This window comes from Scleropages formosus, chromosome 18, assembly GCF_900964775.1.
Source record: "Scleropages formosus chromosome 18, fSclFor1.1, whole genome shotgun sequence".
Taxonomy (NCBI): domain Eukaryota; kingdom Metazoa; phylum Chordata; class Actinopteri; order Osteoglossiformes; family Osteoglossidae; genus Scleropages; species Scleropages formosus.
The window spans coordinates 14,108,261-14,124,521 of NC_041823.1; the positions used below are offsets into that span (position 1 = coordinate 14,108,261).

At 44.4% G+C, this 16,261-nt stretch overlaps 2 protein-coding genes across 3 annotated transcripts; one reads left to right on the top strand and one right to left on the bottom strand.

Moving 5' to 3' along the window:
• Nucleotides 1-648: 648 nt before the first annotated feature.
• Nucleotides 649-5,317, bottom strand: LOC108927348 (uncharacterized). The gene is made up of 8 exons (XM_018740608.2): nucleotides 5,124-5,317; nucleotides 4,558-4,848; nucleotides 3,973-4,266; nucleotides 2,648-2,956; nucleotides 2,151-2,417; nucleotides 1,905-2,012; nucleotides 1,153-1,178; nucleotides 649-846 (listed from the first exon to the last, which is right to left on the bottom strand). The coding sequence occupies exons 1-8, from the start codon at nucleotides 5,164-5,166 to the stop codon at nucleotides 715-717; spliced, it is 1,470 nt and encodes a 489-aa protein (XP_018596124.2). The 5' UTR covers nucleotides 5,167-5,317; the 3' UTR covers nucleotides 649-714.
• Nucleotides 4,076-11,164, top strand: LOC108927334 (transmembrane protein 268-like). Of its 2 annotated transcripts, XM_018740580.2 has the most exons (10): nucleotides 4,076-4,154; nucleotides 6,926-7,010; nucleotides 7,527-7,667; nucleotides 7,838-7,932; nucleotides 8,150-8,257; nucleotides 8,559-8,717; nucleotides 8,874-8,984; nucleotides 9,221-9,304; nucleotides 9,843-10,055; nucleotides 10,366-11,164. In XM_018740580.2, exons 3-10 carry the CDS (start codon nucleotides 7,553-7,555, stop codon nucleotides 10,540-10,542), a joined length of 1,062 nt encoding a protein of 353 aa, XP_018596096.2. In that variant the 5' UTR covers nucleotides 4,076-4,154; nucleotides 6,926-7,010; nucleotides 7,527-7,552; the 3' UTR covers nucleotides 10,543-11,164. The 2 variants fall into 2 exon arrangements, with proteins under 2 accessions (XP_018596096.2, XP_018596095.2); XM_018740579.2 differs by lacking the exon at nucleotides 4,076-4,154 and having other exon boundaries at nucleotides 6,631-7,010.
• Nucleotides 11,165-16,261: the final 5,097 nt, after the last annotated feature.

The window sequence follows — 16,261 nt, forward strand, 5'->3', positions numbered from 1 at the left end:
ATCCATCCTGGAAAAAATTTAATTTTCATGTGACAAGGTAGGTGGCTCTTATAAAAATACATATTTATTCTTTTTATTCATAATAAATTTTATTTATTTACAAAATGCATAAATCTGATGGAACACTTGTACATGCTGTCTGAAACATAAAGAATGGGCCGAGAATTGATGTCTAGTGACACACAAGCAACACTTGTAGGTGAATTTTGTTCTATGCAAAATTATAGAGCATATTTGTAGAATCTATACATAATGCTAAAGAAATTTTTTTCATTCTGGGTTTTTCGTTCAAAATGTTTCATCACGCTCACACTACTGTAAAATAGAATTGTCAACAAGGCAAACAGTTATTCATAAAGTCCACAGACAAATGCAATTTTTAAAAACATTTATTTAGCTTGCACTCTTCTCCAAAGCAGTTTACAGGCTTTAGATACTTAAACTTATTCATCCATTTTTACATAGCTGAGTAAATTTTACTGGAACAATTCAAGGTAAACACCTTGCTGAAGGGATCTACCGCAGGAGGTGGTAACTACTACATCACCTACTGCCCCTTCTGTCTTGCCAATGAGAGAATTACTTAAGCACAGTAATTTCCTGATTTCAATTTTTTTTACAGTTTTTTCTTAGGACACAATATATTGAAACAACTTGTTTATAAAGATGATTAATGCCAAACAGAAAAGAGTAAAGGAGTTAGATGTTGTATGTTCAGCTCACATCTGACTGCAGGACGTAAAGAGTGTTTATTTGTGACTGTGCTGTCTCTAGACTTTGAGTCTGTGACCTGAGCGGAGCTCTTCTGGAAACGGCTTCTCCACAATCCTCATAAATATGAGCCTGCTAGGAAAAGAGATTCACATGGTAAATACATACACCTGTCATAATGAAGCACTCATAGAGAATGACACAAAATGCTGCTGTGAACATAGTTCATGTGCACTGAGTTGTATGTTACTTTAGAGAAAATCATCTGGCAAATAAATAGATCAATATTTTTCTTTCTTGTTGTTTTTACACATTTTTTACCACCTCAGTGCGGAAATATAATGGAATTTTCACTGAGAATAGAAATATACAAACAAGTAGGAATTTAGTAGAAGAGAAGGTTAGTGAATTTTGGTTGATTAGTTCATACATAATATTTACCATTCCAATGTTGTCATACACAGTACCTTGAAAAGAGAAAAAATGATATTACAATACTAATAATAATATCTTACTTGTGGGGGAAAAGGACTATTTTTCAAGTTGTTGAAATTTTGTTGTTTACGTTAGTTGTGTAGTTTGAAATTTAAGCAAACTTGGAAGCTGCTCATTACAGTTGATTTGGCTGCATCGTCTATCTGAATAATTTCAATATACTATACATCATGCACAGTATACACTGAAATTGGTACAAGAAAACAGGTGAGAAAAATGTGGCAGAACTTCATTTACACACACACATTGACCAAAGACCTTATTCCAAGCGGGGTTGCGTCAAGGCGGAGCCTAACCCAGCAACACAGGGCACGAGGCTGGACGGGGTGGGGACACGCCCAGGACGGGACACCAGGCCATCGCAGGGCACCCCAACCAGGACTCAAACCCCAGACCCACCTGAGAGCAGGCACAGGCCAAACCCACTGGGCCACTGTGCCCCCACTCATTTATTGCCTACAAATACACAAAATCTTACTATATTTTCTTGTTTGAAAATCTAAGGACTTGTGTTTAATATAATAATGGGTACTTCATTCTACTGGGCAAACCACTTCTGCTCTTCTCTTGCCTAAAAAAACACACAAGTGGCCATCAAGAGCCAGGTCTGACTGGCTGGTACTTCTAAATACACTTCATTTGATGCACTGCGTTTCACAAGTGGGCAGAATTTCCCACGAATGAACAAACTCAGGTACCTGGACATGTCTCTTGGCGTCTCTTCACATGTAGCACCACTCCAATGGCAGAGATCAGCACTATGAGGGCAAGAAGGAGCAGTCCTGCAGCAGTTAACATTTTATTCCCTAAAACAGGCAGAGAGAGAGAATATGCTGGTAATCATTTATTACAACTATTACAAGCTGAAAAGCACACAAGCCAAATTCTGCACAAGAAAAAAAATTTAAAAAAGCCTGTACTAAGAAAACACAGAAGACCTTTACCACTTTGGAAGGTCCACTCCTGTCTGCCTCTTTCAGTTCCATCACTCAAGGCAATGCAAGCTATCTTTCCTGGGGTGTGATGTTCAGGAAGAATGAGCTTGGAAACCAGGGTTTTATTAATTTGGTCAACAGCACCGTCCTGTTGGCTGCCAGCTAAACTGACACTCCATGTCAAGTTCAAGTCTTCACAAGAGTCCACACAGGTAAGGGAGCAGGTCCAGCTGTAACTGGAATTGGCTTTTGTATTGTCCGTAGAGTCTCGAGACACTAAGAAGAGTTTTGAAAGGGTCAGAAATTGGCAATCAAGAAATACATCTGATATAGAAAAAAATCATAGAGATTTGGCTATTAATTTGCTTTAAGACAAATATTTTCTAGCATTGTTTTTTAACAGGAAGTCAAAAATGCACTCAAACCCTAAATTAGGTGTTTCACCTCTGTTTGTACATGAACTGAGAGGTATTCATAGTTCTCTCTTTTACTGAGACATGACTCACATGTCAGAAGATGGACAACAATCATCCTATGTACGGAGATCCTGTCTGAGTTGTTAAGCTTTGAACAGCAGTAGCGCCCAGAGAGCTTTTCCGTCATGCCGTGGATGGACAGAGATGCATCCGGATTCATCCTGAGCCCCTGAGTGGACCCTTTGACCAGGGCTGTGACTTGCCCATCTGTAGTTAGGCTGAACAGAGGTGTCTCACTCAAGGACCACTGGAGCTTTTCTCCTGCGCTGAGAGACGCTGGGTCTGTGCAGGGCAACATCAGTGTCTGACCCTCGGAGGCAAACATCTCCTCCACAGCATCTAAACGAGACAGAGTTACACGGAAACACTAACTGTCCCATAAAATACATTTTTAATCACAGTGGGATATTCCTAAACAAGGAAAAATGTATAAGAATATACTGTAGATGTGTAATATGCATTAGTGGTTGCAGAAAGGACTGCATGTTTGGTCATTATTGGGAGACAAAGCTGCTGCAGACATACAGTATACATTCTATAATATAATGAAATTTACAAGGAGCACAAAGACCAACATTATAATAAATCTCGAGACCACTAAATATGCAAGTCTTATAGACTCAGTCTCACCAACACTGCATACCCTCGTGAGACCCAGTTACTAATTTTTGTCCATTCTGTAGTGTATATCCCAGGCTGTTCATAAATCCTGATACACCTTAAAGAGGACGTTCTAAAATTTTAAAAGATTCCATACAGTACGTTTGGCAGATGGGGTTTGGACAATTTCCCAGAGATCCTAGAAACACCAAACCATTGAAAACTGTGAATACACCCGGGCAATAATTGTATGAGACAAACTAGAAAGAAGAATCAAAGCGACCCACAAGTGTCCTGCATCTCTGGGTCCTGGTGCAGAAGAACCAGGAAAACATGGCACCTAATTTCCTTATGAAACTTCTAAACCAAATGCCTTGTAGAAAAAAAAGAAGTTTCCAGCTGGTACTTTATTTCTCAAAAGCTTTTTTGGTGGGTTTCAGGAGGGAACTACATAAGGTCATATGTAAAGTGTAAACACAATGACCACCCCCCCAATACCTTTATTCATTTAACTGACACCTTTCTCCAAAGCAACTTACAATGTTAAGGTCACAATTATTACATGCTTACAATCATTTACACAGCTGGGTAATTTTTACTAGAGCAATTTAGGGTAAGTACCTTGCTCAAGGGTACTACAAGCAGAGGTGGGGATCAAACCTGCAACCTTTGGGTCCCAAGGCAGTAGCTCTAACTACTATGCTACCCACTATAGCAAACAGCCAATAGTCCTTTAAAGAGACCCAGTGAGTTACCTGTCAGTGCTGTAACATGGCTCACTGTGGTCTTCACTTCCTGCTGCTCTGTCAGCTGACAGCTCCATTTCCTCTGGTGGTCTGTAGCTCTGAGCACCACACTGAGGACAGTGTGGCATGCAGATTTGTAGGAGATGCTGTACCTGTCCCCCTGCAGCTCGGTGCCCCTCTCCGTCACCCAGGTGAGTTTTACCCCGCTGTGGTTACAAAGAACCAAACCGGTGAAGGCAGACAGGTAGCAGTGCAGAGAGACTCGATGGCTCACCGCCAGTGCTGTGCTTGGCTCTACTGAAACTGTCAGAGAATAAATGATAAGATTAAATCAACACTTTAGTAGCCACTAAGAAGATGAACAGTGATGTGCATTTTTATGCAATCCTGAAGAATTAAGGAAATTAAATGCTTTCATAATGATGCATAACAGCTACTGCCTGTCTTCCTGTTTCCATCTGACATTGCTATCTTTGTAATGACAGTTTTGAGCACAAACCACAGGTTTGATCTCATCTGACTGAAGCGCAAAAGTGTTTTCTGTGAAGGTAATTCATCATAGATGTTGAGTGAAATGTTTTGATTGTGACGTACTGCTGAGAAGCTGGAGGGAAATAGTTCCGTTGCCGGCGCTGTGCTCACAAACGTAGGTTCCGCCGTCCTCCTTCTCCAGGTTGTCAATATGCAGCGAGCAGTCGGCGCCCAGCCGTGGCTCACTGCTTCGTTTGCTGGGCGTCACAACCCTCCCAGAGCAAACCACTGGCTCGGGGACTATAGACATCCAGAGTTTAGCCCAGTTCACCTCTGCACAGGATCTACTGAACTTTGCACCACTGCAGGGCAGGACAGCACGGCCCCCTACTGAAGAGTACACTTTTGTCTCCTCTGCAAGAAACACAACACCAATCTTCCACAAATGAGACAATACGCAAAGTCTCATTGCACAAAGAACTGAGGAGTAAACCTTTCAACTAAGCATCAAAAACCACCAATAACCAGTGTTTATTGTATATGCTGTGTAAAGATAATAATCCCACAAGTTCCTCACTACACACATAAACAGAGCTGCACCATCTCCATTTTGACAAACTGCTTTTCCCAATATGTTTAGTTAAACAATATGTGCCACCTGCACAAATACAGAATAAAATTAGAATTACCAGATGGTCCAAATGCTTGTCCTGTTTGAAACACAACCCCCATGAAGATGTATATGCTCCGGCAATTCATATCTCATCGCTCAGGGACCTCTACCCTTTAAAACAATGCAAGGGGTAAAGGGTGCGCTTTTTATGTAGTATCTCGTGCCTAGGAAATGACAACATTTCTCTTGTGATATCCTTGAACAGGCACTTGAGCGTTTGTCATCTTACGAAATAACCTTCAAAAAGAGAACATTTGTTCTTGTAATTTGGGATACAGTGCATGGCAGCGAAGAAAAAGGAGAACTGTGTCTTTCATTGGGGGTGCGGTGGTGCAGTGGGTTGGACCACGATTCTGCTCTCTGGTGGGTCTGGGGTTCGAGTCCCGCTTGGGGTGCCTTGCGACGGACTGGCGTCCCGTCCTGGGTGTGTCCCCTCCCCCTCCGGCCCTATGCCCTGTGTTACCGGGTAGGCTCCGTGACCCCATATGGGACAAGCGGTTCTGAAACAGTGTGTGTGTGTGTGTGTGTGTGTGTGTGTGTGTGTGTGTGTGTGTGTGTGTGTGTCTTTCATTATTCTTGACATATTCAATGGTCACTTAGCTACTTTTCCCCTACATTTCCCTGTTCATCAAAACCACATAAGACTAATGGAGTAGTTTATTTTTAAACAGGACCATGGAGTATGTTTTCAAAAAAGGACACTTTTAGATGTGCTGTATGTGTTATGAAAAAATGACATTAAAACCCTGCCTAATCTTTAATTTGAAAGGCATGTTATTTGTGTAGTGTGCAGCTCACATTTGACCTCCATGTGAGTGTTTCCAGCCATGTGGATATGTGTGTGTCCACCCTGGACTCTGCAAAAATTCCCCAACCCCAGAGCCACAGACAGATATTTAAACAACTAATTTCACTTCTTCATATTCCTGCTTCTAGAGGGGCCTCAATGCAAGTTGCCCTAAAATGAGTGAAGTAGCAATGGCGATTTAGGGAAGCAGAATTTCACTAGTGTTTTCTGTGTGTGTGTGTGTGTGTGTGTGTGTGTGTGTGTGTGTGTGTGTGTGTGTGTGTGTGTGTGTGTGCTGGATGAATGTTTGCATTTGCTGTTTTCAGTCACCTTATGACATCGCTGTTTGTCCACTCCCTGAGTCACTGAAAATTCCCATATAGTGGATCAGTCAGAAGGAAAAAACTTAAAACACTGAATTCTAATTTTTATTCATCCCACTATCTGAAACTGCAGATAAATTTATGGAATTTTCATTATGCAATGATGCCATACTTTTGGCTCTCTCAGAGTGTTTTCTAATTTCCTCTTATGTGATGGCAAAACACAATGTGCTCATGTTTGACAATTGTCTTTGTCAAGCGCAGTGATTTGGTAAACTTTGGGTTAATGGATGATTTTTGGCTGAAACAACTCACCCGAGTGCACAGTGAAAAGGCCCAGATTCTAAAGAGTTAAACACGATTGCTAAAAAGCGCAGTGCATTTGAGCGGAGCCAGGGAGCAGTAGTGCGAGAGGAAGGCGGAAGTGAAGAAAGTTTTGAGGTTTCACATTCACGTAGAGAAATGCGACGCTCTGCCAGCAAAGTCCGAGACACGTGAAGCGGAGGACGGGGGACGGGAGGGCGGAGAACAGAGCAGGGAAACTGTTCACAGCTCTGTGCCAAGAGAGGAGTGTGCTGGAGAGACACGGAGCCCCCGAGAACAATCTGGAGCAGTTCTCACCACAGGTCCAGGTGCCAGAGGCAGAGAGAGCAGCAGGCGGCACCAAACACGTTGACAGCCACTATTCTTCCCTTTTTCAACTGCCAGTTACTGCACTGAAGGACAAAACAATCCCAAAGAGCCGGGGGGAGGGGATCTCAGGAGTTCTCTCGTTGCTTCAAATTCTCCAAAGGTATGTCTATACCATTTTCCCAGTCATTCATCTATCAGCACAATGATCCCTGTAAGAGGTGGTTCTGTGCTTAGTGCTGCTGATAATTACGAATTGTTAGCATGATTACATAACAGGCCTTTTCATCATGTCTGTTAAGAGGCCTTTTCACATACATTGAATGTAAATACTGTACATGCGTGGCAGAAATGTCTTAGGGCAGTTCTTAAGCTCTGTCAAGAAGAAAGGGTCCTTGGTTTAATGTCTGACCAGAATGATGCCACATTTTCTGTAGCCCAATCTTTGTAGTGGAACGATGGACTTGCACAGATTTTAAAATTTTCTTCAGATAGTTTATTACAACTGATGATAAAAATAAAATCTTGTGAAGACCTTACATCCCTTACCGGCCTAATGATTCTTAGATTTTTATCTTATAGTGAGCAGCTATATTACATGAATGTTATTCAGATTTTTCTGCCTTCGTCTGCTTATGTGGAAAACCCTGTTTTTTTTTTCTTTTTCATAAATCCCCAGGATTTTATAGCGACACCTTCACAGCAATGGAGAATGAAATAACACTGGAAAATGAAGCACATGTATATGAAGTTGAGATTGACAAACCTCACCCTTCCAGTAATCATTCAAAATTTAGAGAAGTCCTCCAGTGGTCTAATGGTAAATCCCATCCGACTGAAACATCCCAGTTCAAGCATCCTATGTATTTTATATTCTAAAACTTAATCTCTCCATATGAGCTGTAGCACAGTACACCCATTCGCATTCCACTGGTCTCTCTTTCTTCTCCATCATGCAAGTCCATTGTCTCTCGGCTGCTCTCTCTGCAGGACAGTGTGTGTTGGCAGTGCCGAGTACCTCAAAGCTGAGCCCAAGGTTTGATGTTTCCTTGTGCAGAGCTCTGCTGGGAAGGGATGGCTTTCAGGTCAGTGTGTACCAGCGTGTATCTACCATTGTATAGTAATACATCAAGCTTCTTGTAACTCCTACTGTCACTCTACTACTATTCAAGGGCCTTTTGGCAGTTCTAAGTTCCATCCTGTTCAACATCTTTTAAAAGTGTGTTTTCTGGAACAAAGAGATTTAGGGCTGAAACAACACGCGTCAATATGGGACAAACGCACATATTTGTCTCGTTCCAGATTCCCCCTGAGGATTTGCAAATACCGCTTCAGGAAGCGCTGGACTCCCCCTCTGTCCGGAGATACCTCCTTTTCAGCTCTTCCGTCTTCCAGTTCTTCCTGGCTCCGGTGAGAGGCACCCGCGAGTCTCTCTCTGTTTGCACGTTGCTGCCTTTGCATGCTTCTCATAACAATGAGTTATAAAATGCACAATTTCAAGTTTTCAGTAAAAAGTGGATAATTTGTGAGTGATACTGCAATTTATTGCATATTTTGGCTATAATTTCAAAGGACGCTGAAGGCTCCACTCTGGCATTATTTTTAATGTTTGTGCAGCTGTCAGCAATCTCTTCCATTCAGTGCTGTACCAGTGTAAAGTTCACTCTCTGAGTATTTACACAATGTGTTAAGAGTTCTGAAATCCTTGCAGGTGGTGTACGTGGTGGTGTGGTGTTGCCTGTATTCCTCTGTTCACCTCTGTTTACGGCTGGACCTTAAAGCTTTTTGGCTCTTTTGCGGATTGGTCAGCCTGGCTGCCGTCATTGTTACCGCTGTTATTATACTCATTCTCAACAACAGTAGCAAAAAGGCAAGTATGCCGATTTTATGCGGAATTCCTTTTTTAGTGAAGTTGGCTTTTTATTACCGAACACAAAATGTGTTTCTTTCATTGTCTTAATTTCGCATTGATCTTTTGATTTTAAAAGTTTTAGTGGTGTATGAAAGGTGTTCTCTTTTCTCCCAGATCAATATTAACACAGACGTTAGGCTGATCCAAGTGAACGAGACGCTTCTAAAATACAAGTTGCTAGTGGGCTTGGATGATTCAGAACACCGCTTCACCGGGACTCTTCAAGAATCCTTTTTAGAAAACAAAACAAATACATATTTTTTTAATGTCATGTAAACCTGTCTTGTCATGTATACTGTATCTCTCTGCTTTCTGACTAGTATACAAGAGCTTTAAGGTATTGGTGTATTGATTCAGTTATCATCTTGATTCAGACTGATGGCTCTTCCTCTAATTTTTGTTCCATGACCTCCTGTCCTGAATACTAACCGGTCCAGTTGTTAGCCATAACCCTTTCACAGCTGTACTTTCTGTACTGGGATCTCACGCCATGTCTTGCCAGACTCTCAGAAACTCTGGAGAAATGTGCAGGAGCGCAGTTACAGGTTTGTGTCGATACGCCACTATGCTTGCAGAAGGTATTCTGAGTATGACAGAGAGAAAGGGAAAAGCAGAAAGAAACATTTTGAAAAGAAAATTAATATGGAACAATTAAACAGCCTTTGTGTTCATTACTGAAAAAGTGAATGTACGGTTTGGCACGATAAGTGAATTTTTTTTTTACTGAACTGAAATTTGTGTGTACTTTGTGTGTCTTATCAATGAGGGAGGACTCCACAATATTCTAGTTAGAAGTGTTACAGCAATTGGAGAAGGGAAAGTTACATGCATTCCCAGCCATAATTTGGCAACTAGTGTACTGTATTACATCTGGCTGTAATTTTCTTAGACTTCCAAATTTGATTGCTAAACAAAATTTTAGCAAAATAACCTAAAATGCTGATCAATTTATGTGGTAGAATATTGTTTAGGACAGCGATGTAGAACTGAATGCCATTGTGTAGTGTAGTAAGAGCCACCGTGGAACCTGCTACCATAGGAACATGGATAGTGACTGCTTACATACACCTTGTCTGTATTCAGAACAAACTCCAAAGGAGAATGTCAAATCTTCGACTTGTGGTGGACATGCCAGACCATGACCTGGAGGAAAGGTCCACGCAGGATGGAGGATCTGAGGAAACAAGGCCCCTGCTGCTGGAGAGTCAGGGTAGAGGCTGCAGGACTGAAAGCCACCAGAGGGAGATGCTCACCAAGAGCTACAGTCTTGTCCCAGACCGCTCGCTATCTTCTCAGGTCCAATACATACCAGCAGTGCTTTCAATGAAAAAAACACAGGGCAAATATTACTAGGTGGCTAACCTCAAAACCCACCATATAAGTTTATGGTGAATTAACATACAGCAAAAATATTACATTAATTATTATGTCAATGTGTAATATATAATGTATAAAAATACATAATAAATACTACATTACATTAAGTAATATAAATAGTATTTACAGTAAATGTACTAAGTATGTTATTTAAGGCTCATGTTATATATATTCATTTTATATATTATTATCTGAGGTCCTTATTTTGTCGTTTTTGCTGTGTCTGCAGGCCAAAGCTTACCGTCTGCTGCTGACCTACAGTGCAGCCTATGTAAAACTTACAATGTCCAGCCGGCTTCCAGGGCGCACAGACTCCTCAGACTGCCCCCCTGAGTCTGAGAGTTGTCATTGCAGCGTGGCCACCATCTGCCTGTGCCAGTACATTCAAAACAATATCCTAGGATAAAGAGAGGCTGGCAGGCACACAGGCAGCAGAAGAAAGGAAATATGGAGGAGAAAGGCTTTGGACAAGCTTTGTGACTTAATGGAGGAGAAAAACCCTGGACTTTGATTTAAGGGTCACAGGTTTTGACATGGGGGCATTGCTGTTGCGTATTTCACTGGGGACTTTAAAAACACGCAATTCAGAAAAATGTAATGGTTGCATAAATTACAGCAACTGTAATGACAATCTAAAATTATGAACATGCAGTACAAGTTTTACTTTTTACCACCCAATAAGAAGTGGGTTGTAAATGCAATTGCATTTTTTTCCCATATTATCCCAGCACTTTGCGAAATAGTGAATTGATCATGCATCTTCTCCTGTTTACACATTTGTCCTGATATTTTAATGAATATATCACTAGAATAGTGTAAAATAAATCTCTACTGATAAAATGATGCCCCTCTGGGGGAAATACATTACCATCATGTGATATGTGATGGTGCATTTTTGAGACAACTTCTAGTAAACTTCCATAAGTTTACTACATAACATTAATGCTGTTTCTGGTAAACCTCTAGAAAGCTTCTACCTCATAAAAACATGAATGATTTACAATAAAGCAGCTGAAGACAGAGATGATCATAAATCAGTTCACTGTATATTTTTTATATTATTCAGCAATAATGATCAGGTTTTACAGTTTTTTATGTCAGTTTCTTTTTCACATTATGTTAAATAAAATTCTCTCTAAAATGACACAGCTAGTTAAAACATGCAAAGACCGAATTACTTAAGAATGACTGATTAGTAAAATGTTTTTACAGTAAGGCATGACTGTTGATGCCACAGAATCAACAAACTAACATTACCAGAAACAAAGTATTAAATACTTCTATGAAATCATTATAGCTGTTTTGGTCAACAGAACAAAGATGTAGAGAATTTTCTGGAACAAGCAAAGAAAAAATGAGTTTAAGAGCATGCAAGCTCATTACGTGGAGTCCTGGAGGGATGATAAAGAAAAAATGGCTTGCAGTACTAATAATAGTACTAACATTTCCATAACAACCGTGAATATCAGACATCCACACACTGTTAAAGGCTTTTGTCACACAGTGTGCGGGGATCAGGAGAGCAGACTCAAGTGCTAATGCTAACCCCCTTTATTTGTAGTATCACATGGAGTTGCACCTAGAGAACAGAGCAGAACAATCAGCGTCGAAAGAGAGAGGTGAGGAAAACTTCTTTCAGTTGGAGGTTCTGCGGTCAGGTGTGTCGGAGCGGGAGCTTTTATATTGCGTCTCCAGGGTCATCACTGGGGGGGTTGAGGTGGTCGTCAAGCACGCTGTTGTTAGACGCGCAGTTGTCGGGCACGTCAGGAGTGAGAGGAGTGACAGTACCACCCGACAATACGAGGGCAGACGGCCTCTGCGGCAGGGCCCGGACCGGTCTTAATGGGACCTGTGGAAATCGGCAACAAGAACAGGGTCCAGAACATCGCGTGCACCTAACACTGTTCCTCCAGACCATAACCATTCCAGTCAACCAGGTACTGCAGGCCCCCTTGCCATCAACAGGAATCAAGGAGTGCCTGAACAGCATAGATTGGGTCCTCATCGACCACCGCCGACTTGGCTGGCGCCCTCGGTGTGCCATCACCAGGTGCCTGGAGAACAGAGGACCTGTAGGGTTTGAGCAAAGAAATGTGGAAGGTGGGATGGACTTGTAAGTCCAGGAGCAACTGGAGCCTATAGGAGATGGGCGTAACCTGACGAAGAACCAGCCACACTTTCTGCCCTGGCTGGAAGGTGAGGGGATGCCAGTGGTGGTCCACCTACTGCTTGTAGCGGAGGGCACTATGCCCGAGATGAGCCTTGGTGGTCCACCATGTCTCCCTGCTGGCCTGGTGCCAGGCTTTGACTATGAGTATGTTGCTTTGGCCAGGGTACCAGGGGAACAGAGCAGGTTGGTACCCTGAAACACATTGGAAGGGTAAGACACCTGTGGAGGAGTGGGTCAAGGCGTTGAGCATACTCGGCCCAGGGCAGGTACCGGGCCCACTGGTGTAGTTGATGGGTGCAGTAGCTGCGGAGGAAGCGACTGACATCCTGCTGTAGGCGTTCCACCTGCCCGTTGGACTGGAGGTGGTAGCCAGAGGTGAGGCTCACCAAGACCCCCAGTTATACCCAGAATGCCTTCCATACTTGCAAGGTGAATTGGGGCCCATGGTCAGACACAATGTCCTCAGGCAGACCGTATAGGTGGAAGAACTGTTGGAATAGCGCCTCTGTCGTCTCCAGGACCGTGGGCAACTGCAGTAAAGGGATCAGGCGGCAGGCTTTGGAAAATCGGTCAGTCAAGGTTAGTATCACAGTCTTACCATCTGAAGGTGGGAGGTCCACTAGGAAGTCCACTGCTACATGGGACTAAGGCCGTGAGGGTACTGCAAGTGGTTCCAGCAAGCCAGCAGGTTGTGTGTTGGGGTTCTAGCTTGGGAGCAGATTGTGCAGGCCTCTACGTACTCCTGGACGTCCTCCGGCATGGAGGGCCACCTCCCTTGGAGGAGGGACAGTGTTTGGTGCATGCCGGGGTGACTGACCATGGGAGAGTCATGGGCCCACTGCAGAAGCTCGCATTGCAGTAGGAAGCCCTGGCAATTGTCCGGTGCTCCGTCAAACTTATCCGGGCTGGCGAGGTGGGGAGTCCCAGCAGGTTGGACAATTCCAATTTCGTTGGGCACGCCAGGAGTGACAGCTTTAGTAACAGTTTTCAAGACAAAAATCAGCACCCTGGTGCCTAGAGAACCTGATGGGGTACATTGTACTCCTCCACCTCTGGTGGCTCAGGGGTCCTAAAGAGAACAGGTTCTTGTTTTTGACCCCAATCTATTGAAATGAGCTCCTTCTTCTGCCATGACCATGCACCTCAACCAGAAGCATGTGACTGTAATTAGAGCAACCAGGTATAAAGATTACCACTTCCTGGTGGTGGAATGTTGTCTGAGACAGCTCACCAGCTCACCAGGCCGAGCGCCGAGACAGCCCCGGTACTGACCTATTGCTCTGTCCTTCACAACCATGTCCCTAGTTCCATGCTCCCAAATGACGTTTGCTAATCGACCGACCCTTCACCCTTCCCCAACCACGATACTCGCCTTGTCCTCCCTGTTCGCAATGAAAGATCCTGTGTTTGGGTCCTCCATCTTGTATGTTGGCCCTACATACAAGACGGAGGACCTGAACACAGGATCTTTTATTTTTTACAGGAAAGATTGAACAACTAGGGTAGGCTGTCTCCGCTCAAGGAGTGCTTCTCGGATCCCACGAGCAGATGCTGCAACATCTCTTGGACTCCATGCGGGAGGTCTTAAGTCTGCTTTATTAGGAGAGCGATCCAAAGACCAAACAGCTGCCACTCCTGTGCCCAAACTCACATCATCGTGAAGCGTCGCCCCAGTCCTGGCGACGGACCTCAGGCTCGCCACATCCATGCGCCATGTGCCATTGTATGGCAATCTGGCGAAGTGCCAAGGTTTCCTGCTACAATGCAAGCTGGTTTTCTCTAGCCTGTTACATGTCACCACACCGATTCCAGCAGTACAATTTACCTGGCATCACTGCTGACTGGCCCCATACTTGACTGGGCTATAGCAATTTGGAAGAATCACAAGAAACATGGCTGCGCAGCTGGGGTGCTTCCAGCAGGGCCTGAATCTCCAAATGCATGCTGAGCTTACCTACTGTGGTGATGACTGGACCCTGCCTGGCTCAGTACTCAGAGAATGCTATTACCCTGGACAACCTGGCCTGTGAACGCCTGTGGAGCCAAGGGACCCTGAACCTCTATTCAACACCCCGGAACCCATGCAGATTAGCTGAGGGTGCTTGACCCCCACCTAGAGGCAGCGGCAACTTCGAGAAGGCATTTGCCTCTACTGCAGCTGTCCCAGCCACTTCTGGACAAGGTGCCCTGAACGGCCATCCACAGGAGCCCCCCCAAGTGTGGCCCTCAGTGAGTGACCCCTTCCATCTGCCCTCACAGCTTATCGTTCCAATTATCCTGTTATGGGGAGGGGGAGTCCACCAGGTAACCGTGTGCTCATTTGTAGATTCCGGGGCAGCCAGCTGCTTTATGCACACCACTTTTGCTGCCTTGTACTCAATGAGAAACCGCCTGGATAGGGTGGAGTGGGTTCCCCCATAAAGTCACTAGGACTTCAGGTAGAGGCTTGCCACAGGGAGGCTCTCTCCTTTTTCCTCATTGCACCCTCTGACAATCTGGTTGTCCCTGGGTGCACTTGACTGGCTCAACATGACCCAGTATTCTCCTGGAGTACAGGAGAGCTGGTTTCTTGGAGAGAACAGTGTGCCGCCTCCTGTTTGTCCCTGCCCTGTAAAGCCACCACCATCAAAAGTCCAAACCTGGAATACATGCGAATGGCCTGCTGAATAAACCTTTGACAAGCCCATTGGGTTCTCTTTTTCACCATGTTTCACTGTATCGTATCTCCTGGGCTTGAAAAACACCAAGACCGACACCCTGTCCAGGCTCTATGAAAAGGACCTGGCCCCTGCCTTGCTGGAGACTATCCTGCCAAAGTCATGCTTTGTATCTTCTGTGGCAGTTTACACAGGATATCCAGAGGGCCCAAGAGGAGACTCTGAACCCATGGATGCCCCCGAAGGGAAGGAATATATCCCAGCGGGGATGCAGTCACATCTGCTCCACTAGGTACATGATGCTCCAGCGGCTGGCCACCTGGGGAGCTGAAAGACTCTTCCCCTGCTTGAAAAGAGGTTCTGGTGGCCCTCCCTTCATGAGGATGTACAAGAATTTCTGGAGGCATGCAAGGTATCTGCCCAAGCTGAAACTCCTAGTTAAAAGCCCACAGATTTGTTGGAACTGCTCCCGGTTCTATCCCGGCCCTGGTCCCACTTAGCCATAGATTTCCTTACGGACTTACATCCCTTTGCTACTAACACTGTGATCCTGAAAGTCATAGACAGATTTCCAAAGCCTGCTGTCTAATCCTGTTACCCCGACTACCCACTGTTTTAGTCCAGGCCAATCAGCAGTTTCAACATGTGTTTCGCATCTTTTGGATGCTAGAAGACATCTTGTCCAACTGACAGACGCAATTCATGTCCAGGGTATGGAAAGCATTCTGGCAGAAACTCGATGTCTCCATCAGTCTCACCTACAGTACCACTCCCAGGCCAGTGGACAAGTGGAATGGTTGAATTTGGACCTTGGCTGCTTCCTCTGGAGCTACTGTGGCCAGAACCAGGACCAGTGGGCATGATTCCTGCCATGGGCTGAGTATGCTCATAACTCTCTCCTGGACTCCTCCACAGGACTCTCCTCGTTCCAATGTCTCCTCAAGTACCAACCTCCCTTGTTCCTATGATACCTTGGCCCCTCAGACATCCCCTCCATTGATTTCTGGTTCTGGAACAGTGAGGAGGTCTGGCGTGCGGTTCAGGAGCACCTGTGCCAGAGCGTCCACCACTACAAACGGGCCGACAAACATCACCGCTCCCCGACCTTCCAACCAGGACAAAGAGTGTGGCTTTCTACAAGATCATTAGACGCATCTGTCCCGTCACTTACTGGTTGCAGCTGTCCCCCACACTTACGTATTGATCCCACTTTCCATGTCTCTCTGCTCAAGCCTTACAAAACCTCATTGCTCCGGGTAACCTGAGGAGACCCAACACCCCCTCCTTTGGAGGTAGAT

Excerpts from the sequence above, each read along its gene's own strand:
- LOC108927348 (XM_018740608.2), bottom strand. The coding sequence starts at position 5,166 with ATGGGGGTTGTGTTTCAAACAGGACAAGCATTTGGACCATCTG. Across the intron at positions 4,849-5,123 it reads ACAAGCATTTGGACCATCTG|AGGAGACAAAAGTGTACTCT; the intron begins GTAATTCTAATT and ends TGTTTCTTGCAG. Across the intron at positions 2,957-3,972 it reads CCATGTTACAGCACTGACAG|ATGCTGTGGAGGAGATGTTT; the intron begins GTAACTCACTGG and ends TGTCTCGTTTAG.
- LOC108927334 (XM_018740580.2), top strand. The coding sequence starts at position 7,553 with ATGGAGAATGAAATAACACTGGAAAATGAAGCACATGTATATGAAGTT. Across the intron at positions 7,668-7,837 it reads AGTCCTCCAGTGGTCTAATG|GACAGTGTGTGTTGGCAGTG; the intron begins GTAAATCCCATC and ends CTCTCTCTGCAG. Across the intron at positions 8,258-8,558 it reads TCCAGTTCTTCCTGGCTCCG|GTGGTGTACGTGGTGGTGTG; the intron begins GTGAGAGGCACC and ends AAATCCTTGCAG.